This window comes from Equus asinus, chromosome 15 (assembly GCF_041296235.1).
Source record: "Equus asinus isolate D_3611 breed Donkey chromosome 15, EquAss-T2T_v2, whole genome shotgun sequence".
In the NCBI taxonomy this organism is placed as follows: domain Eukaryota; kingdom Metazoa; phylum Chordata; class Mammalia; order Perissodactyla; family Equidae; genus Equus; species Equus asinus.
This window is the reverse complement of record NC_091804.1, coordinates 36,092,301-36,116,148: the sequence shown is the minus strand read 5'-3', so window position 1 is coordinate 36,116,148 and position 23,848 is coordinate 36,092,301. Positions and strand designations below refer to the sequence as shown.

The 23,848-nt window shown below is 52.5% G+C and overlaps 1 protein-coding gene across 3 annotated transcripts in view; it reads right to left on the bottom strand.

The window, feature by feature from the left end:
• The window catches only part of SLC12A5 (solute carrier family 12 member 5), a 36,551-nt gene extending 13,957 nt beyond the window's left edge, over positions 1-22,594 (bottom strand). For 2 of the 3 annotated variants that reach the window (XM_044748487.2, XM_044748488.2), the window contains exons 1-11: positions 22,392-22,594; positions 9,802-9,896; positions 9,348-9,479; positions 8,812-8,958; positions 7,967-8,021; positions 7,341-7,471; positions 5,164-5,405; positions 4,247-4,458; positions 2,258-2,428; positions 1,853-1,951; positions 1,659-1,716 (exon numbers count right to left, since the gene is read on the bottom strand). In XM_044748487.2, coding sequence (XP_044604422.1) covers positions 1,659-1,716; positions 1,853-1,951; positions 2,258-2,428; positions 4,247-4,458; positions 5,164-5,405; positions 7,341-7,471; positions 7,967-8,021; positions 8,812-8,958; positions 9,348-9,479; positions 9,802-9,896; positions 22,392-22,512 — 1,463 coding nt within the window. In that variant the 5' untranslated portion in view covers positions 22,513-22,594. Of the gene's footprint in view, positions 1-1,658; positions 1,717-1,852; positions 1,952-2,257; positions 2,429-4,246; positions 4,459-5,163; positions 5,406-7,340; positions 7,472-7,966; positions 8,022-8,811; positions 8,959-9,347; positions 9,480-9,801; positions 9,897-15,448; positions 15,795-22,391 lie in introns of those variants that run through there. The other variant, XM_044748489.2, reaches the window with a different exon arrangement.
• Positions 22,595-23,848: the final 1,254 nt, after the last annotated feature.

The window sequence follows — 23,848 nt, the reverse complement described above, 5'->3', positions numbered from 1 at the left end:
TGGGTGAGCAATGCTCCCTGGATTTGCAGGGTGGGTCTCCCACACCAACTTCAGGACCAACTGTATGCCCACCCTAGGGCGAGGCTCTGTAGGGATGAGGGGGAAGACAAAGCCCCTAATGTCCTGGGCACTTTCTGTCTGTGTGACCTTGGGCAAGTCATTTAAACTCTCCTCGCCTCAGTTTACTGAGCTGTAAAATGAGAATCATTATAAACCTATTCAGATGATTGATGAGAGGATAAAGGAAGATAATGCTATCAAATGCTTAGCAGTGTGCCTGGAACGTGGTACTAATAGTGATTCGAGTAAATGGTCAATTGTGTAATACTACGTTATCCAGGGAAAATCTCTTAGCCTCTTAGAACCTCAATGCCTTCATCTGAAAAATGGGGGATCTGGCCTCATCGTGTGGTGAAGGTGTGTGATGTGAGACTCCAAAGAAAGCATTTTCTAACAATGACACTTTCTGGAAATGGAAGAGGCTGCTTTAGAAGGTGGAGGGAGGCCTGCTCTCGAGTGTGCAAGCAGAGGTGTGTGCAAATGTGCCACTGCTGAAGGACTCCAAGTGTCAGATGAGGGTTACACAGGATGACCTGCTGAATGCCCTGCAATCTTGGGGTGGGTCTACGATTAAATAAAATGAGATAAGTGGAGGGTAAGTTGCCCTAAAAGCTAACAGATGTAACATATGCAAATTTTCCATTTGACCAGGTCACTCCCCTGCTTAAAACCTCTCAGAGTTTCCCCCAGTTTTTATAAAATAAAGCTCGCATTTCCTGGTACCAAAAACCAGGCCTCTAGGACTGGCTCCAGACGAGGTCTCCAGCCTCATGTCCCCCTTCCCCAGAAACCAGGATGGTGCCACAGAAACTGACGTCTGTGATCGGACCTCCTACTCCACCTTGCTGGTGGAGTATGCACACACCCTTCAGAAGTTCATGCTCCAGAAGGGCTGAACTGCTTATAGCTACAGGTACCCGGGTGTGCAAACATACACACACACACACACACACACACAGCTGTTTCTCTGCTCCACCTTTGTTAATGCTGTCCCCACTGCCTGGAAAGCCCTTTCACCTCCTAGTCACCCAAGTCATCTCTACTCAACATTTAGAGTGGGAAGGATAAATGAGAAAATGTGTACACAGCACTTCCAGCATCACCTCCTCTTCCCTGACCCTCTGAGGACTGGATTGCAGCCTCCTGGGCACCTCTATAACCCCTGTGTTCTCCTTTATCACCACCCCTTCTACTCCACATTTCAAGCCTGTTGACACACATGGTTACCATCCCCAAAGGGCTCCTTCAGGACAAAAATCACGTTCCCCCCAGAACCCTGGACAGTGACACCAACACAAAGATCCAGGAAATAGCAAATGAATTAATAGATTTCAAAGAAAAAAAAAAAAGGAAAGTGTCATTATCCTGAAGGAAATGAAATACCATTCAAGCTTCTGGAGCTGGAGTGACATGAGAAAGATGAAATACAATATAAGAAAGGCCGTTAGCAAGCAATTCTCTGTGACCTCCCTCCCATAAGGCCCCTTGTACAGGTAGTTCAGCATCCCTGGCCAGGTGGCCAGGTCTGTTTCCCAGAGCTCAGCCCCCTATTCCCACCCCAACCCCAGGGCAGAATTAGCCCTGATCCCCTTACTTACTTGTCCCGAAGGACGACCCCTTCAATGCAGGCCCCAAATAGAACAACAGAGCTGATGTCTGCAGCAGAGGATGAAGGACAATGCCCAGGGTGGCGTTTCCCTTCCTCCCCACCCTTCCTAAGCCAGCCAGGTGAGGCAGCAGCTACAGCTGCCCTCCCCACCCACAGTGGTCCCAGCCCAGCAGTGCAGGATACAGACAGCAGAGGTGGTGGCGATAGCCAAGATGGTGCCAGTGGGAATTGACTTCTGGGCATCCCGCAGGTCCCCAGAGCGGTTAGAACCAGCCATGATTCCTGTGAACAGAGGAGCAGCTAGGACAAGAGCCACAGGAGCCCAGAAAGACCAAGAAGAAAGGACACCAGCCTTGGAGTCAGGAAGTCTTGGATCTAGTCCTGGCATACATGACTCATGCGAGAACTTGGGCAGGTGACTTGGCTTCCCCCAGCCTTAATTCCCTCATCTGTCCCATGGGAACTGAATTTCTGGCTCCTGCCTACATGATGGGTCTATTGAATTAAGAAATTCCCCAACATCATCCTTGACTCTCTCCTACCCATCCATTCCCAGGCAGAGTCCTCCCTCTCTGAGCTCCCCTTCACCTGTGACTGAGGGGAAGTAGATGCCAACCAGCAGGGTGAAGTAGGAGGTCATATCGCTGAAGACATAGGGATGGTCCATGTCGACAGGGGTGCCATCGGCCAAGCCCACCGAGGGCATCCCACGCCTCTCCACGATCACCCCCTTGGTCAGGTAGGAGCTCCAGAGGTTCTCTGTGGGGGAGACAGGATGCTCAGGGGGAAGGCCAGAAATCAGGTGCCAGAGCTCTAGGACCAGGAGGTGGGGTGGGCAAAAAGAAGGGTCAAGGTCAACCACCTCTTGCTTCCCCCGGGCCTTGGCTCTATTTTACTTCCATCAACATTTCCTAAGCTCCTGCTTTGGGCCAGGCCATGCGCAGGGCTTCTGTACATGAATCAGATTTAGTCCTTGCCCTCAAACAGTCCAGTCTACTGCACACAAACAGTCTAAACAGACACACAAAGACCCATCTCAGACTGATTCAATATGTCCCAAACTGATCTCACTATCCACCATCCCAAACCAGCTCCTTTCCTGTATCCCTTATCTTGGTAACTGGCACCACCATCATTTCAGACAGCTTGACATTGACCTAAGCTGCTCCCTCTGTCCATCTCCATTTCAAAACCATCTCCAACTCCTGTCCATTGTTCCTCCTAAATATTTCTCATATATGCCCCTTCTCTCCTTTCCAGGGTCCCTCCACTTCAGCACTAGAGTCACATGCCTCATAATGACATTTCAGTCAATAACAGACTGCACAGATATCAGTGGTCCCATACGATTAGTATCATATAGCCTAGGTGTATAGTAGGCTATACCATCTAGGGTTGTGCAAGTACATTCTATGATGTTTACACAATGACAAAATCACCTAATGACGCCTTTCGCAGAAAGTATCCCCACTTAAGAAATGCATGTCTGTATTGACATTTTGGGTGAGATAATTCTGCATTGTGGAGGGCTGTTTTGATTTGATGTTTAGCAACATCCTGCCTCTACATACTAGATGTCAATAATAATCCTCCCATTGTGACAACCAAAAATGTCTCCAGATATTGCCACATGCCTCCTGGGAAGAAAAACATCCCTGGTGGAGAACCACTGCTTCATTCCTACTGACAGCACTCCATCACTCTAGGTCATACAACTGTCATCTCTCACCTAGACTCAGCATCAGCCTCTTCCTGGACTCCCTGCCTTTGTTCTCTCTGCATTTAGCCTATCCACATTAGAAGCCAGAGTGAATCTTCAGAAAAGATGAGCTAACCATGTCCCTCCTTTACTCAAAACGTTTTGGTGGCTCCTCATTGCCCTCAGGACACAGTCCAAACTCTTCAATATGGCTTCCAAAGCCCACCACAGTCTGCTTCAGGCCAGCCACTCCAACATCATTCTTGCCCCTCCTTCCTTTGCACTATGCCCCAGTCATACCAAATTACTTGTGATTGGAAGAACATAATAGGCTCTTCTGTGTCTGCATGCTTTTAGGCAAGATGCTCTTCTATCTCTTATTCCCCTAGTATAACCAAAAATCTCTTCTTTATCCTTCAAAACCCTTCTCAGAGGAGTCCAAGAAGGCTTGTCTCGCCACCTTATACACATGGTCACTCCTCCCCTGGGAGGTCTCTGCTCATTGAATGCACCTCTATACATATCATAGCTTATCTGCTAATACATCTTTCTCTGCCGTTAGACTCCTTGAGGCCAAGGACTGGGACTTATTTATGTTGTGTTTCTGGTACTTAGCACAGTGCTAGGCACTTAGTATGTGCTTAGTGAATACTTGTTAAACCGATCACTTTCTTCCCTACTAGGTGGCAAGGTACTCCAAGGCTCCTTTTCCTCACTACTGTTCCATGATCCCAAGGACAGAACACAGCCCAGAGCAGGTGCTCAACTAGAACTGATTGAATTTATCTGAATCCCAAGGACAGACCCTTAATCCTAACTGTTTAACCCACAATCCCTGAAGCATTCCCTGGACACCAGCCCTCTTGCCTCCCCCAGACCTTTGATGAGGCCACTGGCAGCACCAGGAATGCCCTGGATCTCCGTGACATTGTTTCGGGTGAAGTACTCATCACAGGTGGCATTGAGGAAGCGGGAGGAGCAGAAAAGGCCCCAGAGCCGTGTGGTCACCGTCTCATTTCCTTCCCAAGCTAGCTTGGCACAGACATCAAAGCCATGGCGAGACAGTGTGCGGTTCCCCAGGAGGCAAATCCTAGGGAGAGAAACAAGGAAGGAAGATGGGGAGGGACATAACCTCGCCCTGGCTTCACAGTAGAACTGCCAGAGGAGCTCTAAAAGACACAGATGCCAGGGCCCCATATCCAGAGGTTCTGATTTAATTGGGATGGAGCCCAGAATCAGTGTTTTTTCAAAGCTGCCCAAAGTGATTCCAGTTTCCAGCCTGGGCAGAGAACCACTGCCTTAGTGCAATGCTATGTTTCAGAACCATGGACAGCAGTCTCCGTGCAGCCTTTCCAGGCAGAGGGATGCAGAGAGGGGCAGCACCCACAGACACCTGAGCCCCTAGACCCTCTCTTCTATGTCCTTTCCCATGATAGAGAAGGTGTTTAAAACTAAGAGGTTGTCCCATTCCAGGAGGTTGTCCCATCCAGGAAATGTTTCCCTAACACAGTGTTCATCCCTTCAAAAATCATTCCACTTGGTTCCTTCTAAGTCCACCCCACCAGCAAGCAGTTGACCCTCACCAGGGAAACTGTGCCCACCCCAGAAACATTACTCCACCCTAAAGAGATTGCCCCCAAACCAGGAGAGATTTTCCCTCCCAAGACAGGTTGCTCTGAATCCACAACCACTCCAGTTCTGAGAGATGGGGAGGAGGAGGTTGGCAGAGACTGGTGTGCAGACCAGGCCAGGGAGGAGGAGGACAATGCCTTAGGCTCAGAGCAGCAGCACTTACGGGAAGTTGGGCGGGTCAAAGGCAGATTTGATGACCCCAGCATAAATGGCCAGGATGGAGAGGATGACACAGCCCAGGAAGACAAGGGCAAACTTGTTGACATACTTGACGCCCACAAATACCACAGTGGCCATGCAGGTGAGCACACAGGTGCCATACACACGCATATTGTTCAACATGGCTGCTGCCTCCCCGCTGGCATCTTCTGCCTTAAAAATGGCCATAGCTGGGAAGAGGTAAGCCTGTGAGAAAGGGGCAAGGAGGTCAGGTAAGTAACCCAGGAAGAACCAACTGAGAATCAACCCAAGAAATAACCTGAAGTGCAGGCAGGGCTTTGGAAAAAACACACTCATCACAGCACATTTACAGTAGTGCAAGACTGGAAATGACATCCAATGATAGCGGAACGGGTAAGGAAGTCCTGGTCCGTCCTAGCAGTACTTTTATATAGTCACTAAAAACGATATTGCAAAGATGTTCAGAGCAATTATTAGTTTCTATTATTTTTATCAGGTATAATTCTTAATGATTATTTATCATTTTTATTATTTCTAATAGAAAGGTAGAAATAAATTAAACATTCATGACTAGAGGATTGGGTGAATAAATCACGATATTTCCATATAGACAATGGATCTGTTGAAAAGGATAATACAGATTTATATGAACTGACTCAAAGAGCTATCCATGTTATATTAGATAAAAACAATCACGTTTTTAAAAAAGAATATGTCTTATGATCTCATTTTTGTAAATATATATGTGTACTTATATGTGAATGTGTACACATATATGTGTATATATGGCTGTGTGTACACCAAAATGTTAACAGTGGTTTTCCCTGAATGGTGCAAAAGTAGATAATCTTTATTCTTTTTGCACATCTGTATTTCCTATAATTTCTATACTCAATACTAATGGTTATATTCTTACAAAAGTTATTCTCACTTGTAAATGATACTTACAAAGAGAGTTTGGGGTTATTTTGGGGAATCTATAGAGTTATATTTTACAAAGACAGAATACAATATTTCATAAAAAAACAAAAGCTAGAAGGAAATACACCAAAATGTTAATGATGATTTTCTTCAGGTGATTGATATTTTTCCAACTTTAGGCAATGGGCAGCACTGCTTTTATAATAATTTTTAAATTATTTAATTTTGTAAAAGTCCCAGAGATCTATTGTTATTCTCTCATAATTTGGTTTCTCAGGTCTGTTATTCCCCATCCCTCCTCTCTGCCCCAGTACCCCTCCATTGGGCCCCCAAACCAGAAGCTGTGACATCTTTTAGTTCTAGTTCTCAAGGCAGCGTGGCAGAGTGGACAAGCACTGGCTTTGGCACAGAAAGACACAGGTTCATATCCCTTCCACACGTTCCTTAAACTCTCTGAACCTTGCCTTCCTCTTCTGTAAAATGGGGACATCTTCTAACTTGCGGGAGCATTGTGGGGATAAAATAAAATGAAACATTGCAGGCCATGGGGCCTGGATAGAGTAGGGGCTTGGGAAATAGCCCCACTTCCTACACACAACAAACCCTCTTCAGCTCCCACTTCCTCCTGGAGGGGCAGGAAGATGGAAGTCAGCAGCCATCTCCTTCAGACACTGTCCAGCAACCTGACTTCTCATCAGTCACTACTCACACATCTCTTTACTCGGCTCCCTCATATCCTTTGTCTCTTTTGCAATCGGCCAGCCATCAGCCCTCTACAGTTAACATTCACAGGGTACTTAGCACAATCCCTGGCACGTGGTAGGTAATCACAGATGGTAGCTATTGTGTGACATTACCATTATTATTTCTACCATGATTTTACTATTATCGACCCACCTCTGCCACTTGGTAGCTGAGTGACCTTGAGCAAGTCATTTCACCTCTCTGAGCTTCTCATTTGTAAAATGGGCATAATAAGCCTTAGGAGATTCAATATAATGACTGTAAAGCACTTGGAACTCTGCTGAGAGCACAGTGGGTGCCTGATAAACGACAGCTGTTCGTGTTACATAATTATTGTATCTTGTCTCCCCAACTAGACTGTAAACTCATTAGATAAAACGATGTCTGATTTCCCTTTGGCCTACTGAGTGGCCCAGCCTATAGGAGGTGTCCAGGGAGCACAGGTCAACTGACTGACAGCCTGGGACCCCACACCTCCTCCTCGGCCCCTCTCACCAGCAGGATTTCGATGGTGCCCAGGATGTACATGGCCCCAGCAAAGGTAGTGCCCAAGTAGAAGCAGAGGCCCACGGCGCCCCCAAACTCTGGGCCCAGAGACCTGGAAATCATGTAGTAGGAGCCGCCAGCTGCAGAAAGAACCTAGTATCAGCGAGAGGTCCGAGGGGCACTGGGCTGCCGTAGGGAGTGAGGGGGGCTCAGGGTCAGAGGTGGGAAGGGAGTTGTGCTGGGCCTTTGAGCCTTGGAGGCTGCAGCCCCAGGACTGGAGGGAGACTCAGCCAGCCATTCTGAGTGGATTTTGCAGCACTAATTACCATGTTGCTAATTACCCCTCTAAGGAGGTCATGGCTCAGAAAATAGGATAATGTAGAGAAGGGTCTCAGGCAAAAGGAGATCTTGCATTTCCCCATTCAACACCATCAAATGCCTCCCTCCCTTCCCCTCACACAGCTGCCCCCGCCTACCCCAAAAACATCATAGCCCAGCTCCCAGGTCTGCAATATTGCCTTTCTTGGGTCCTGATGGCCCCCAAAGCCCAGGGTACTGTCCCTCCTTCCAACTCTCCAGGCTCCCCCACCAACCATCCAGGACCCTTTCCCCTCCAAGAAGCCCCAGTCACATACCAGGTACAACACCATTGGTTGCAATTGCACTCATGGAGATGGCCGTGAGCATCGTCTGCAAGGAGAGAGATCATTACAGTGGTGGCTGGGCTGGGGGCCGCAGTGGCCTGGGTAGGGGCCAAACCTTATGCCCCATAAACACCCGCCAGGCCCACAAGTCCTCTTCCGCTGAGCTTCTCCCTGGTCCTGTTCCAACTTCTACTTCTGCCAAGTTCTTCTTGTCAAGAAAACCTCTTATTCACCATGCACATGGAAGAAACACAAGCTAAAGCATCAGAGAGCTCTGGAAATCCCAGCTTGGCCTCTGACCAGCTGTCTGACCTGAGACAAGTCACTTTGGATCTCCAAGCCTCAGTTTCTCCATCTATAAAACAGGTGTACCAGCTTGAGCACTGGCTACCTCACGTGCAGAGGTGGCTCAAGGGTCGTGTGTGAGGAAATGTAAACAAGGCAAGAAGTAGGTGTTTAGTGAATATTTGACCTTTTAGAAAGGATGGGAAGAATTCATTTACTAAGCTGTTTGTCACACCTAATCTCATTTTTTGTGAGTCTAGACCTAGCGAAACGCTAACTATTGGGGATTATTGGTGAATTTTATTTTGCACACCTGTCTTTTTCATCAATGAATCTGCATTAATACACACAAACACACATAGATCCAGGTAAAACCTGGTTAATAGCCATCAGGGACCAGCCTGTGAGATGCAGGAAGGACCAGTCAAACCTAATTTACTCTCAAAGATCATATGCAGGGGTTCCTATAAAAAGCTCAGGTCTTATGCTTACCCCCCAGGTCCCACTCAGCCCCAGCTGTGAGGGGTGGGAGAAGGGAGGGTGTCACTCACACAGGAGCAGCAGATGAAGACCATGCAGAAGGACTCCATGATGCCTGCGATGCCCACGACCCAAGTGAGTCGCAGGAAGAGGATGACACCAAAGATGTTCTGCAGGCACGGTAGATACACGCCCATGAAGGTGCCCATGCGTGGAGCCTGCCAGGGAGGCCAGCGTCAGTTTCTGCAGCCCCTAATCACCACCAACACTCCAGGTCCACTCCTCTTCTCCTGGTTCTCCATCTCCCACTTCCTCTCCTCTCCATCCTCATCCCTTCATCCCTCTTCCCTCTGATTTTTATCACCTTTGACCCCTCCCCTCCTGCTCCCATCTCCCAATCTCCATGCCTCCATTATGTATGCTTCAAACCAACCCCTCTCTCCTCCTTTTCTCTATCCCTCATCTCTCATCCCTTCCCCTCCCTCAGCCCCCAACTCATATCCCTCTGCCTCCATCATCATCCCTTCATCTGAATCCGTTTTCCCTACATCCTTTCTCCCATCCATCCCTCCTTCCTCCTTCATCCCTTATTCTCCAAGGCCCTCACCTGTACCGGCTTCTTTTTTCCACCCTCGTTGTTTTCTGCCTCTTCATGCTCTCTACTTCCCTGAGGCAGGTTGGTGTAGTTGGCCAGGCCACTGAGCAGGGAGGACACCATGGGGCTGGTGTCCATCTCTTCCTGTGGAGGGAGGGTGGCAGTGTTAGCACACAGTGGCCTAGGGGAGATGGTGGGGTAAGCTAGCTGGTAGGATGCAGAGAGAGATGCGGATAGGTAGGGAAAACCACCGAGGCTGAGAAAGAGGATAGTGAGATAAAGAGAGGGAAGAAGGGGGATGCAGGGTAAAGGGAAGAAGAAGGAAGGATGGGGGGGGGCGGTGCTCAAGAAAGAAGGTGGACCTGAGGGAGAGATGGAGAAGAGGGCACTTTTCCCTAGGGAGGGAGGGAGCAGCTGATGCATGGGGAGACGAACCATGAGTAGGACCAACACCCTATCAACCCACCTCAAACAGGGCCATGTTTTTGCCATCATATTCCTTTCCCTTCTCTGTGTCCGTGCTGTTGATGAAGGGACTGCTCTCCTTGGGGTTACCATCACCTGAGAAGGCAGAAGAGTCAGGGGTCTGGTTGTCCTCTATCTGCCTAGGCCAATACAGCTGTGTGGCCACTTTAATTCTCTGAATCTCAGTTTGCACATCAGAAAAATGGAGCTAATACTACCGCCCTTGCAGAATTTTAGTTGACAACATGTATAAAGAGCCTAGTACACCCTAGCACACCTGGCATGTACTAGGTATTTAATGAATGTATGAGTACTTCCTTGTACTTGGAGTCCTACTTTATTTACCAGGGTACCCTAGACTCTCCAGGGTCCCCTCCTTGACCATAACCAGGCCTATCCTGGTATTCTGGGGTGCAAGTACACTCTTTCCTGGGGGGGAGGCAGAGAACACTATAGCCCAAGCCCCAAGGATGCTCCACCTCTTAGAAAAGTGACCCCTTTTGGCATCTCCTATGCCCCTCATTCATCTTCAGTCAACACGTATTTACTGGATGTCTACTATATGCCAATATGGGCACGGGGAGGTGAAGGAATAAAATACAGAATAAGACACCATCCCTGCCCTCAGGGATCCCAAAGGCAGGGGAGATGAACCAGTAGCCAAGAACTTTTAGCCCACAGTGGTAAGTTCTGTGATAGAGATGAATAAGGGACTGTGGGAACACAAGAGAGACATTCAGCGCAGCCTGGGAGGTCACGGAAGGCTTCCCAGAGGAAGTGATGTGTCGGCTGAGAACCAAAGGATGAGTAAGAGCTGGACTGGGAGGGAGGCTGGAAGGCGTTCCAGGCAGATAGAGCCACAGAACAGCATGTCCGATGGCCCAGAGGTGAGAGTGAGCACAGTGTGTTAGAGATGCTGAAAGAAGCTTGATCTGGCTGGAGTCTGAGGAAGGGGCACGCAGGGTGGAGGGGTGCACTGAAGGATGAGGAGTGGCATGTGAAAAGATGAGCCTGGGAAGGTAAATGTGTTCTGGGTCCTTAAACAATGAGCAGCTATGTTAAAGATTTTGGACCTCATCCAGAGGACAATGGGAAGTCATTGAAGAGTTTCAGGCAAAGGAGTGCCATGAACAGAGCTGTATTTTAAAGCAATCGCTCTGGCCTTTACATGGAGAATATAGAAGCTAGTTATGGACTTTCAGTAATCCATGCAAGGGCTAATGGTGACCCAGACCAGAGCAGTGCAGGACAATGAATGGACTCAGGAATTATTGGCACATATTTTTATGCCAGATGTTTGGAGATGGAGGAAGGAGGAATCCAGGATAATGCCTACGGTTTCTAGCACAAGTAAATGGGTAGATGCTAGTGCTTTTCCATAAATGAGGAAAAGGAGGAGACTAAGAGTGGGGATGATGTTGAATTTGGTCAAATGTGAGGCACTATAGGACACTCAAGTGAATATGTCCAGTAGCCGCTTGATATATGGATCACTCTGAGACCCAGGAGAGAGGCTGGGTGGGGGAAAGAGATGAGGTTAACCCATGAAAAGTTGTGCAGGAAGTGTGTGAAACCATGCACTGGATGAGATCACCCAAGGAGAAAGTGTCCTGGACATGGAATGGGTCCTTTCAAAGAGATCCAAGGGACTCCCATAGGCACATTCCCTTGGCTCCAGCCATCACACTTTCTCAGTTCAAGGACTGAATCCCAGTTGTTGACATCTCTCTGGACCCTGAAGAAACTCCCCCATGACCAAATCCCAAGGGAAGTTGGGGCCCTATATTCTGAATTTCCTGTCCCATCTTCTCTTGACATCTCTCTCTCTCTCTCTCTCTCCATTTCAATCTGTCCAAATCCTCCCCATCTTTCTCCTCCCTACCTCCTGGAAACCTTCCTTAGTTTCCCAGCCAGGGTCCATTCCCAGAGCATGACCTGTTATAAATCCAATCTCATCTGTCTCAAAACTGTGGAAGGGAGAAGAAGGGATCCGTCACCTGCTCAGGGGAAATCCACCATGCCCTGTCTCCTGCCACCACCTTCACCTCACCAATCAAGCCAGGAACTCCTGGTCCCCACAGAGGGGGCCACCACCAGCTCTTCCTTTTCCTCACACATGTGAGTTCCTGGAAATAGCATACCCATACTCCCAGTGGAAACCTGGCATATAATAGTTGCTCAGGAAGAACTCTTTGGAGGTAAATTCCCCCATCCTCCCTTCCTGACCCCAGAGTCTCAGAAGAGCTGTCTGGGGCCTGAGAACAGGAGAAATAAAAGTGAGATGGGTTCCTCCTCCTTTTAAAATGCTGACAAGATGCCTCATGTTCTCACCACACTATGGTGGGAACTAGAGGGCCTGAAGGGGGATGAGATGAGAAGGAATTTCTTAATGGTTAAGAAAAAGAGGCTGGAGTCAAGGAGATTTGGGTTCTAGTCCCAGCTTCACGGGCTGTGTCTACACGTTGGGCAAGTCACTTCAACTCTCTACTCAGTTTCCTCCTTTGCAAAGGAGTAATAATCATTAACTCATAGGGCTGTTGTGGGGATTAAATAAAATTATGCCTATTGGGTGTGCCTGGTACCTAAGTGTAGCTATTGCTGCTACTATTACAATTATGACTATTATTAATATACGTGGTGCCCCACCCAGCCTGGGCTCCCCATCCCACACCAGCCACAAGATTTAGGGGCCCTGTGTCCTGTGCGGCTGGGTCCCTCTCCCCCGGCGTCCGCTCTTAGGGCCAGGACAACCAAACACGAGAGCCCTTCCCCTCTGCCTTTCACGCCCCCTCCCAAGCCTCTCCTCCGTCCTGTGGGCCCGGAGTGCATGCGGGACGGGAAGGGGGCGTCCTGGCCAGAGACCCGGCATCTAGGCAGCCCCAGCCGGTCTCCATGGCGACCGCGCGGGCAGAGAGCGCAGCGCAGAGCCGAGCCGGCCACGCGCCCGCAGCCGCTTATGTAACGCGGCGCGCAACGCGGAGCCAGACTCTGAGCCGGATCCCCGCCAAGAGATGAGGGCAGGGGAGGGGGCAGCTCGACATGCTCGTCCTGAGCCCTGCCTTTCCACCTGCCGTCTGGACGGGACGCCAGGCTCCCGGCCTCTTCTGCCAGGGCTGATTTCGTCCCCTCCCTGGAACGCCAGGCGCTCTGGTTGAGGGGGAGGGAATGAGCTTCATGAGTTCAAGGAGCAGGACTGCGAAGGGGGAACTCGCCCTGATTCCCCAGAGCCAGGAGTCAGGGTGATGGGGGAGCGCCGAGTGGCGCGCGAGAGAGGCAGGGCCAGACTGAGGCTGAGCCCTCTCCGCCCCCGCCCCCGCCCCCGCCCCCGCCCCCTGGGAGCCCTCAGCCCGAATCGGCTTTCAATTAAGCTGCAGCGGCCAGAGCTCCAGGGGAGGAAAGAGGCGAGCGGAGCCGGCTAAGGAGCCTCCCCCGGGGGCCTGGGGCCAGGCCTGAGGGAATCCCCAAACCGTATTGGGGTAGTGGGGGAGGCGTCAGACGCCAAGGGGAAAGGAGACCTGGGGGCCAGAGACAATATCCTAGGGTTCCTCTTTAGTCCAGAGGAGCCCTCTTACGCGGGCCGTTCCCACCTTCCCGAGGTCAGCACTCAAGCCCACTACTACGTCCCCAAGAATCTAGGATCAGAGATGCCAGGGGTTCTCAGTCTGATGGTCCCTATTCCTTCAAGCCCAGCAGGTCCTTACAGCCCCTACCACCATCTCCAGGCGCCGCTGGAACCCAAAACGCTTGACCTGGGTCCTGGCCACTCTTCAAAGTCCTGGACTCAATATAGAGCAAGAAGGTCTCCAGATAGGCCCGCTACACTCAGAGCCTAGAAGTTAATGGGGAGGGGCTAAAACTGAAGGGGGTTCAGTTCTACTTCTGCTTCACACACATAGATGCCTCTCTTCTAAGCCTCCTGAGACCCCATGGAAATCCCAAGGCCCAGTAAGGCGCCAAACTCAGGGTAGAGAAAGTAGGGGCTGGGGTGATCAGAACATACCCCGTGTCGGGGGGAGCAGAGAGATTATCTCTCAGGCTGAGGCTCCATCCTCAGAGTGGAGGCGTCTGAAGGGGATCCCAGATGGAAATGACCCCCCTTCGTTCTCCGGGCACCGTGTCAGGATGCCTGGCATTGCTGCAGACTCGACTTTGCCAAACCCCCTCCCCCACAAGACTAAGCCTACTGGGGAGGGGGGCAGCTGTGGGATGAGGCGACCCCAGGGTCACTGTGGAGATGGATGAGCTGGCCAACTGGTAGTTCCAACCTCTGTATACCACTCAACCCCAAGGAGGAAGAGGGGGTCTCAGACAAAGGATCAGGGACCCTGGTGTCCACAGCCTTCCCAAGCGGTCACTTGGCTCTGACTTGGATCCAGGATCTGGAGGACTTCAAGTCAAGGCTGCCCGTCCCTGGAAGACTCCGCTCTTTCAGTTCTTGAGGCCCTTTGGCCATCCCCCGGGAAGGTCTGCAGGAGTCTCGGCCCAGAGGGTCAAGTAATGCCCGGGGGAGCGTTTGAAGGCGCTGAGCGCAGACAGCCGGAGCTGGAGGCGCGCTAGTGCGCAAGGGACGCAGCGCCGCTGGAGGGTGGGGGCTGGGGGCGGCTGACAGCCGTGATGGATGGCTGAGACCGCTGGGGGGCGGCGGGGGGCCTGAGAGCCCGAGGGGGTGGCTGGCCCCGAAGACCTCGGAGCAGGGAAACCGCGGAGGAGGGCGGGGGAGAGCAGGAGCAGTGAAAGGACTTGCTCCAAGCCCCTCAGCTCCTAGCGAGTCTCCGCACCCACCGCAGCGCGTCCGCAGTGTCCGCGCCGCGGCTCCGGGGATTCAGCCGCTGGGACCCCATTCCTGAGGCCTCGCTAGGGAAGCTAGCAGAGCTGACTAGAAAGACTCCCCTCTGCCCCGCCCTGGAAGCCTCACTGCCATCCCGGGTACCGAGAGGAAGGGGAAAGAGGGAAGGAAGAAGGATGATCTTGCTTCCCGTCCTGAATAGGAACCCACGGGGACGCGAGAGGGAAAGGGAGATTCCGCAAAGTAGAGCTGAAAATCTCGGAGGAGGTACGCTTCAGTCTGAGGTCGGACCTCAGGCAGCTTTGGGGGAGGGGGTCGAATTGCACCAAGTGTGTACCCTTAAGGAGACATCGCAGCCCGGACGGGGGCTGTCATACGGCTCCAACCCCCCATAGGCACCTTCCCCCCACCTTTCAGCTGGAAGTGTCAGAGCGAGGGACTGCCGCAGACTGCGCCCCCCCTCCACCGCGCCGCCGGTCAACGCTCTGCGCCAGGACGCCGGGGTCCCTTGTCGGGAAAAGGAGCCCCCCTCCCGTCCGTCGAGCTCCACGTCAGCCCAATCTAGCTCTTCCATCCCCTTCCCACCGCCTCCTCCGCTTAGCTAACCCACGTCTGCCCCCGGCCGCGAGCAACGGCAAGCCCTCGGCCCCCAGCCCTGCCCCCGGGCGCGGCGCATTCCAGCACCTTGGACAGCGCCTGGCGCATTCCAATAGAGCAAGGCTCCAGGCCGCCGAGGGCGCCCACCGCCCCGGTCAATCCCAGCCTCGTCTCTGAAGGAGGCGGCCCCCTCTCTGCCTCTAACCCCAGAGCTGCCTCCTCTCCTCGCCGCCCCCTCCCTCGCCTCCCCCGGACTGCTGCTTACCGGGGTTGGCTCCCCCATCGCCGTCCTCACAGTCCGTCAGGTTGTTTAGCATGGTGGCGGCGCGGCGCCGGGCCCGGGGATGGCTGCGCCGCCTCGCCCGCGCCCCTCTGCCCGCCTTCGCTGCTCTCTCGCTCGCTCTAGCTCTCTCTCGCTCTCCGCTCCACGGAGGAAGAGGCTGCAGTGCCCGCCCGCCCGGCGCACACACACTCGCACACGGACACACGCTCACACCCGCGCGCGCCCCCTCTCAGCAGCGGCGCTGCTCACCTCATCCCGTATGCAGGAGGCGTGAGCCACTGGCGGGGTTTTGGGGGGGGAGCGCGGGAGGGAGGAAGAAGAAGGAACGAGGGGCGGGCAGAGCGCGCCTGGCGGCCCCCTTGCACAAAAACTGGGGGCTGGCATGGGTGGGATGGAGGGGGCGCTGCGGGGAACGGGGGCCTCGCCTCTCTTGAGCAGACGCAGCTCCGCCCGCCCCCCACTCTCTGGCGCAGGCAGGGCCGGCACGTGGGCAGGTGCCATCCCGCGCCCTAAAAATAACGGCAGGGAACTAGGTCGCGGCCGCGGGGAGGCGGCCCCGCAGCGGCTGCCTGGCTGGGGGTCTGGGGTGACCCCTAGGGAGAAGATGAGGGGACTGAAGCAGCAGGGGTGGGGCGCCATGGCATATGAGTCCCTGGGGAGCCTGTCAGCAAAGCTGGGAGTAAGTGGAGAACCAGACCCTCTCCTACATTGCTGTTCAGGAGGTTGGAACTAGGGGTGTATAGAGGCCAGAGCCCTTAACTGAAGCACTGTGCTGCCCCCAGGGTTGTTCAGGGTCACTGGGCTGAACTGTCTGGCTCATCCTATCTTAAAATGGGAGGAGTGGAGCCTGAGGAGTTGCAGCGAACCCTCTCACTGTGCTTAGACTGACACAAGTCCTAGCATCTCACCTCAAGACAAATCCCTGGAGTCCACAGACAAGGACCCTCCGACTGTGGAGTGACCCTGCGAAGGAGACCTGGCGAGGAGAGAAGGCAGCAGCGAGGTTCCAGGGAGTACTGACTCCCCATCGGACATGGTGCAGACTCTAGAGAGGGCAGGTTGGTCGAGGCTGGCTAGGGACAGAATGGGGGAGGGGAGAATGAGGCCGCCTGTCAGTTTGGTACCAGATTTTCTCCTGGGGCGGGAGAGTCTAATCCCCTAATCCAGGATTGCTTTCTGAGGATTCCAGAGCCGACATGCTTTCTGTGTTCCTCCCCGTCCCCTGCCACCAGTCCTCCAGATGCTTGATTGTTCTGGGACCACTCAGCACCCCTAGAACCCAGGCTTGAGCCAGTAGTGGAGACATCTTAGGAAGCAGCATCAGAGGTTTGGACCCTTTGAGTCTCTGAAAGGTCTAAACATCCAAGAGTGAGAGTAGATTAAGGGGAAATGATTTGCAGACTCACTCTAGCCCCTACTGGCCCTCTAAGTTCCAGGAAAGTTCTAGGGCTGGAGGGGATCATGTCAATCATCTTATCTAATGCACAGCTTTCATTTTACAGATGAAAAAGCTAAGGCCCAAAGAAGAGAAATGATTCCCTGTGGTCACAATGCCAGTGACTGGCAGAACTTGGTCTGTAATCCAGTTTGCTTTATTTCAATTTAAGATGCTACTCCTCAACATAACCTCTTTTTAAACTGGTCCTGCCTCCAATAGAAGGGTACAAGGATGCAGTCATATCTAAACTGCCCAGCAGCCTCTGATTCTTGACTACTAAAAAAGGAACAGGGACTGGGTCTGAGATGAGGTTTCTCCCTTTTCTTGTGGTCAGGCTTCAGGGCTGCAGGACTGGAGCAGCCTCTTGGCTCGCAACTGAAGGTGGGCCCAGAAGACCTTCAAAGGTCCTAAAAAGCCGTCTATATGACTGGAGAACCAGTTATAGGATTTGATGCTTCCGAACCACGGCCAGGGCCCACCACACAGAGTCTGTTGTATACATTTGGCAGTGCTTTCAGATTGGGTCAACCATGGAGTCTTGGGCTGGTGACAAAAGGGGCCCGTGAGGGATCCACCAATAAAATATCACAGCCACTGGGTTTTGCGGACCCTCAAAGGACTCTGGAGGATGGAGAGCTGGCTATTCAGACAAGGTGTGAGAATGGGTCTTCTTGGCTCTCCCAGAGAGAAAACCATGAAAATGGTGAGATGAATTTGGACCGGTGACAAGAGTTCAAAGGATAGAAGGTGGGTAGGCCAGTGTTCAAGAATTTCCAAGCACTCCACTACACACATACCACCACGAACAGCACTATGATTTTCCACTACTCTGCAGAGACAGGTAACATAGTAAAATATGTAGTACGTTTATCTGAGAAGTGCTGCGAAGTAAATTAGGTGCTGGTGTTTTTCAGCAATCCCAGGTCTGGGATGTTCCCCTGGGGGTATTTCCCTTCATTTGTGGTCCACAGTCCTGGCCACGCAGGGGCTGAGCCCACCCACAGGGGAACCTAGATCCCAAGGGAGTATAGGTGAAGGCAGGAATGATTCCTCTTCCCCTGGGTATCCCACCTGTGCATCCTCACCAGCGCTCCCGTCTCACCTGGTGTCTGGTATTCAGGAGATAGTGATGCTATCCTGTCCTCTGCCCCAAAACTCTCTATCTCTGGGCAAAACTGATTTCCTCTCTCTGGCCTTTAGTATCTCCATCTGTAAAATGAGAGGGTTAGGCTGCATAATCCATGAGACTTTTTCCCACTCTGAAAACTCCTAGTGCTCCCTCCATTTATCTCAGACTAAAGCCATGAAGCCCTTCCTGAGGAGCCCACACCAAGTAAGGAGCCAGTCCCAAGGGGAGACCCCAGACCCTCAATTCACATCGCCCACCCCTCAAGGAGACTGGTCCCTATTCTGGCCTCAGGCCAACCCTCTGCAGTGAAGCTTTGAGAAAACACGTTGCAGGCACCTCCTACACTGCCAGCCTGGCCTTGGCCAGTAGGCTCACCAGTAAGGTGACCCTCAGCCCTGAGCCCCAGGAAAATGGCTGCCAGCTCAGCACCCCATCCCCACCCAGAGGCCTAGGAAGAGCTGGGGCTAGGGGAACCCTCTCAGTAAGCCCACACAAGATGCAGAGCTGGGCAGCGTCCTATTTCTGAACTCTGAGTCTCTAATACTCATCCCCCTTCCCACCTTATGCTTCTCAGAGAGAAAAAAGTTCAGAGAAGCTGCCTCCTAAGTATCAGGATTTGGAAACTGGAAGCAATTTTATGAATTATTTTTTACCACTCCCCATTTCTGGGGAAATTAGAGTCTAGAAATGGAAAGGACAAATTTTCTTTATGGGGTGTACTTGTGAGGACTAGAATCCAGCTCCCTGAGCTCCAGCCCAGGGTTCCATCCACTGAACCAGGATCCGGGGCTGTTTGGAGGAAGATGGAGGCACCTGACGGGGTCCTCTTTCCATGGGAGGCAGGCATAGTGTTCCTCCTAGTGGCTCAATCTCTATCCATTCTGATCTCCATGTAGCCCCCACGACCTAACCCACCCACCCCCAGCTCTGACTTTACAGAGCCAAGGCCCTGAACTCCTTCCTGCACTCTTCTCTCCCCGACCTGCACGCCCTGTCCTCCAGCCCCAAAACCCTCACAGTGAATTGATGACTCCAGAGCACAGCCTACCCCACACACACAGGGCTCGCCGCAGAGCACGTCAACCACCATCGTCTCCGTGGTAACCAGGGGCTTAATTAACAGGCTGCAGCCCCGTCACCATGGCAATGGCACCCCAACAGCTCCCCATTCCCCTACAGATTCAGCCCATCTTCCTTCTTTCTCCATTTGGACCCCCTTCTGACTGCACCCACCCCCCACCCCTACCCCACCTGGAGAGCTGGTACCCACAGATCGCTCTGGTTCATTGAGAAGAGGGGAGGGGAGATGAGGAGGATGAGAGAGAGAGAGAGAGAGAGAGAGAGAGAGAGAGAGAGCAGCCCATCACCATGGCAACGGCAGCCCTGTTCATAACCAGTTTGTTGCCATGGAGATTCCCAGGGCTCACCTTGGGCTGAGGTATTGGGCAATGAGTTTCTGAGTCCTGGCTTGAGGAGGGGGTGACTGGAGAACTTCTTGCACAAGTAGAAGATCTCTAGATCCAGTAGTTATACCAATAACTCAGTGTCATTATTCCAAATTTACAGATAGAGAGACTGAAACATGAGGTTTGGGTATGGGGGAAGCAGAGAACTTCACTCTACTAGATCATCAAAGAATCTTAGCATTTTTATGGCTAGAAAGACCCTCAGATAGTTTCCTGCTTAACTCCTTTATAATACAGATAGGACAATTGAGGCCCAGAGAGGGGAAGCAATGTGCTCAAGGCCACACCACAGAGCCTGAATTAGAGTATGGATGGGCTATATTGTGGTCTTGCTCCATTCCTGTGGCATAAGCTGACTCCCTCTCACTCCATGGGGACACATCCCAACTCTTGTTAGTCTGAACCCAGACATTGGGTTTCCCTAGGGAGCCCTTGTCCACTTACCCATGCAATGACCTACTAAGGAGGAGGTGCTGGAGGCTGTCTCAGGGCCTAAGAGGTTAAAAGTCACCCAAATCATTCTCAAGATGGAACTTCCAATAAAGTCAGCACACAGGTACCCCCCCCTCCCCAATAGACACAGAAACACACACATCAATATGCCCATCAACACAATGACATACAGTGACACACACAAGCACTGACTCACTGACCACCCCACAGGTCATCAGAGCTGGCATGGGATACTCCTCCCTCAAGACACACACATACTGCCTCTGCCACAAGCACACAGCATTCCAGATTCACATCCAGTTTTCATACACACCTGCACATCCAAAACTAGAGCCGTATTTTACTTCAACATGCAGTAGCTTGGAAATGTGAACAAGAAGACCGAGCAATCACCTTGGGATGAGAGAGAGGGCCATCTTGTTCTCAGGCCAGAGGATGGGGAATGGTAGAAGAGAAGGCAGGCATAGGAGAGCAGGAGCCTACAGTCACTCCCCCTCTAATCTGATGAGCATTAGGCACCTACTCAGTGTCAGGCTGTGGGCTTGGAACTCGGAACACAAAGATAAAAGGATATGGTCCCTGCCCTTGAGATGCAGGAGATGCACAAGTAAATAACTTCCAACCATTGGGACATGTGCTTTAATGGTGCAGTGGGTGGGCAGAAGAGGAATGACTGCCTCTGCCTGGGAGCAAGGGAAAGCGAAAAAGGTTTTCAGAAGAGGTTAAATGAGCTATAACTTACAGAGTGAGTAGGAGTTTTCCCGGCTAATGGAGGTGGGGAGATGAACACTGACAGATATACCAGGAGCAAATGAAGAAAGAGTTTGAATGACAGACTAAAGAGTTTGGCCTTTATCCTACAAGCGATAGGGGGCTTGGGTGGAGGGCAGTCAGGGACTGGATTGGAGGCAGGCAGACCAATGAGGAGGCTGTGGTCGTGGCGACGTGAGAGATGATGGAGGTTTGGATCTGGGTGATTGTGACAGGAGGAGAGATGTGGCCAGATTCAGGATAAGTTTTGGAGGTGGAGTAGCCAAGACGTGAGGACCAATTAGATCTGGTGGGAAGAGAAAAGGAGGCTTTGGGAATGGGTCCTGGAGTTCTGACTTTCCAATCTGTAAAGATGGTAAGACATTCATGAAAATGAGAAAAGGAGCAGACAGACTATGGGAAAGAGGAAGTGTGGAAGGAACCCAAGAAATTCGAGTCCAGGAGGCAGTTGGTTCATCGGGCTGGAGCCCTGTGTAAATCTAGGCCTCAGTTTGGTCATGTATACAATGAGGGGGCTTGTCAAATAAACCCTTAAAAGGTCCATCTAGGGTTCTTGGTGCTTAGTTTTGCTGGGGTCAGGGTGAGCTCACCTGCGGCTCAGCAGCGACCCCTGGCGGCCCGGGGAGGCTCTTCCTCCTCCCTGCACTGGGGCCACTCCAAGAGGATTCGCCACGTTTCATCCAGATCTGAGGGGCACAGAGCCAGGGAAGGGACCCCTGACAAGTGTCCCCTGTGGAGGAGACTGTGTGTGCATCCAGGGTGCTAATTCTTCACAGAAGGCTAAAAGGATCCTTCCCCTCCTCTCTCTTCTGTACCCAGAGTATAACTTCCAATACAAGACCACTGCACTGAGCCCTCCGGGAATCCGCCCCCATTGCCACCTGAGCTGGCTCCATCCAACCCTTCTGGAGCTTGGAGCAGAGGGAGCTAAGTGGGTTCCCGAAGGTCAGGACTGGACCCAAGGGTTAGTTCAGAGAACTTAGTGCTCCCAGGATCTAGCTGCCCGGGATCTAAACTAACTTGTTTTTCTCCCATCTCCTTCCCGGGATCACCGGGCGCTGTCCACGACGCCTCCAGGAAGGTAGAGGATCTGCCAGGCGCCAATGACAAGCTAAGCCGACCCAGCACCTGCCTCAGCGACCAGGGCTTGTTCTTCCTCCCGCCCTCGACCCCACCCCTATTCTCCTGGCCCAACCCCTTTCTCTCTGGTCCCTCCATTTTCTGCTCCCAAACCGAGCCAGTCCTGCTTCCTCCCATTGGCTCTAGACCCACCCCTTAATTACACGGCCCTCCCCTTTCCCTGGTTCCACCTTCTCCCCTCTGGTCCCGCCCCCTACCCGAGATGACCCCGCTCCTTTAGTGCCCTCCGGCCCAGCAATCCCCTTGACCCTAACTCCCCCATCACAAGATCCGCCCCTTCACCTCTGGCCCCACCCTCTTCCCTTGTGGCCCCGCCCACCTCGAATCTGGCCCCTCCCTTCACAATTTCCCAGCCCTGCTCCTCCCCTGTCCCACTAGGTCTCAGCTCCTCTCGCCAATCTGGCGCTCGGCTGGGACCCCCACCCCGTCCTGGTCCCTCCCCTTCCAACAGAATACCCGCCCACCGTGGCCCCGCCCCTTCTATAGCCCCGCCCCACTCTGGCAGGCCCCGCCCCTTGCGGCCTCTACCTTTGGCGTCTTCCCCCGAGAGTTGGCGGAGATCGGCCGCTGAATGCCTGTGAAACTCTCGGTCATGGGTCCCGGCGGGCCCCGCAGGGGGCAGCGAGGTGACAGTGAACCTGCGGCTCATGATGCGGAAAGGGGCCGGGCGGCCGCGGTCCGAGCCCAGATCACACAAGTGGCCGCAGCCGGGCTCCAGGAGCCAGAACGAGCGGATTCCCCCTCCCGCCGCCCCCGTCGGACGCGGCGCCGCGCAGGGTCCTAGTGCCCGTTCTGCTGTCCCTGCTCAGAGAGATTTTTCGTTGTCACAATTGGAGGGAGGGTGGTACTGGCATCTAGTGGGTAGAGGCCACTTGCACCATCTAGGCTTGCACCAAGACTGCCTGGCCATGAGCCACAAGTTCACCATAACCTCCCTGCATTCAAACCATTCCCCGCCCCCCCAACCCCACCCCGGCCACGTTGGGGCCTGTGGTAGGGGGAGGAGGACTGACCCTGAATGCGTCTGGCATCTGTCCCTGGATCCCGCCACCTCCTGGAGGAAGACACCAAACTCCCTACAATGTATGGGATGGTCCCCCACAACAAAGAATTATCTGGCCCAAAATGTCAACGGTGCCCAGATTGAGAAACTCTGTACCAGACTAAGAAGTTTAATGGATTCCTAGATTTTAGGACTGACCAGGTTTTAAGCTTGATTGAGGGTAGATGAGGTTGTCTCTTATTAAGGTGGTGACAACTGATGGAGAAGCATGTTTGGAATGTGGACCCAAGAGCTCAGTTGGAACTATTCAATTGAGATGCCTATTAGTCACCTAAGGATCCCGTGGAGTCGGCAGTTGAACATGCGAGTCTGGAGCAGAGGGGAGAGGTTAAGGCTGGGGATGTAAATTTCAGAGTCTTTAGCAGAGAGATGCCACTTAAGGCTATGAGGCTAGAAGAGATTGCAGGGAATGAGTGTACACAGAGAAGTCCAAGGATGAGCACAGGCACGCTATCATTTAGAGGTTGGAAAGAGAAAGCTCCAGCCACTGAAGTGGGAGGAGAACCAGGAGTAAGGGGTGCCCCAGAGCCCAGGTGAAGAACCATTTCAGGAAGAAGGGCCCAATCAACTGTGTCAAACGAGCTGAGAGATATGTGGAATGAGCACAGAGGAGTACTCGTTGCATCTGGCTACAGGAAGATCATAGGTGCTTTGAAGAGAGTGATTTTAGTGGGCAGTGGGGTGGGAGCCAGGCTGGAAATGGTTGAGGAGAGAATGGAAATTGAGGAAGTGGAGACAATGAGTAGAGACCATACTTTTGGGAAATTTTACTGATGGGAGTAGGGGGGTAGAGAAATGGAGCAGTATCTAGAGAGAGTCGGGGGTGCAGAAGGATTGTAAACAAGCCATATTAAGGAATGTTTGTATGCCAGTGGGAGTGGGTCATTCCTGAGCGAGAAATGGATGAGTTAGGAGAGAGGGC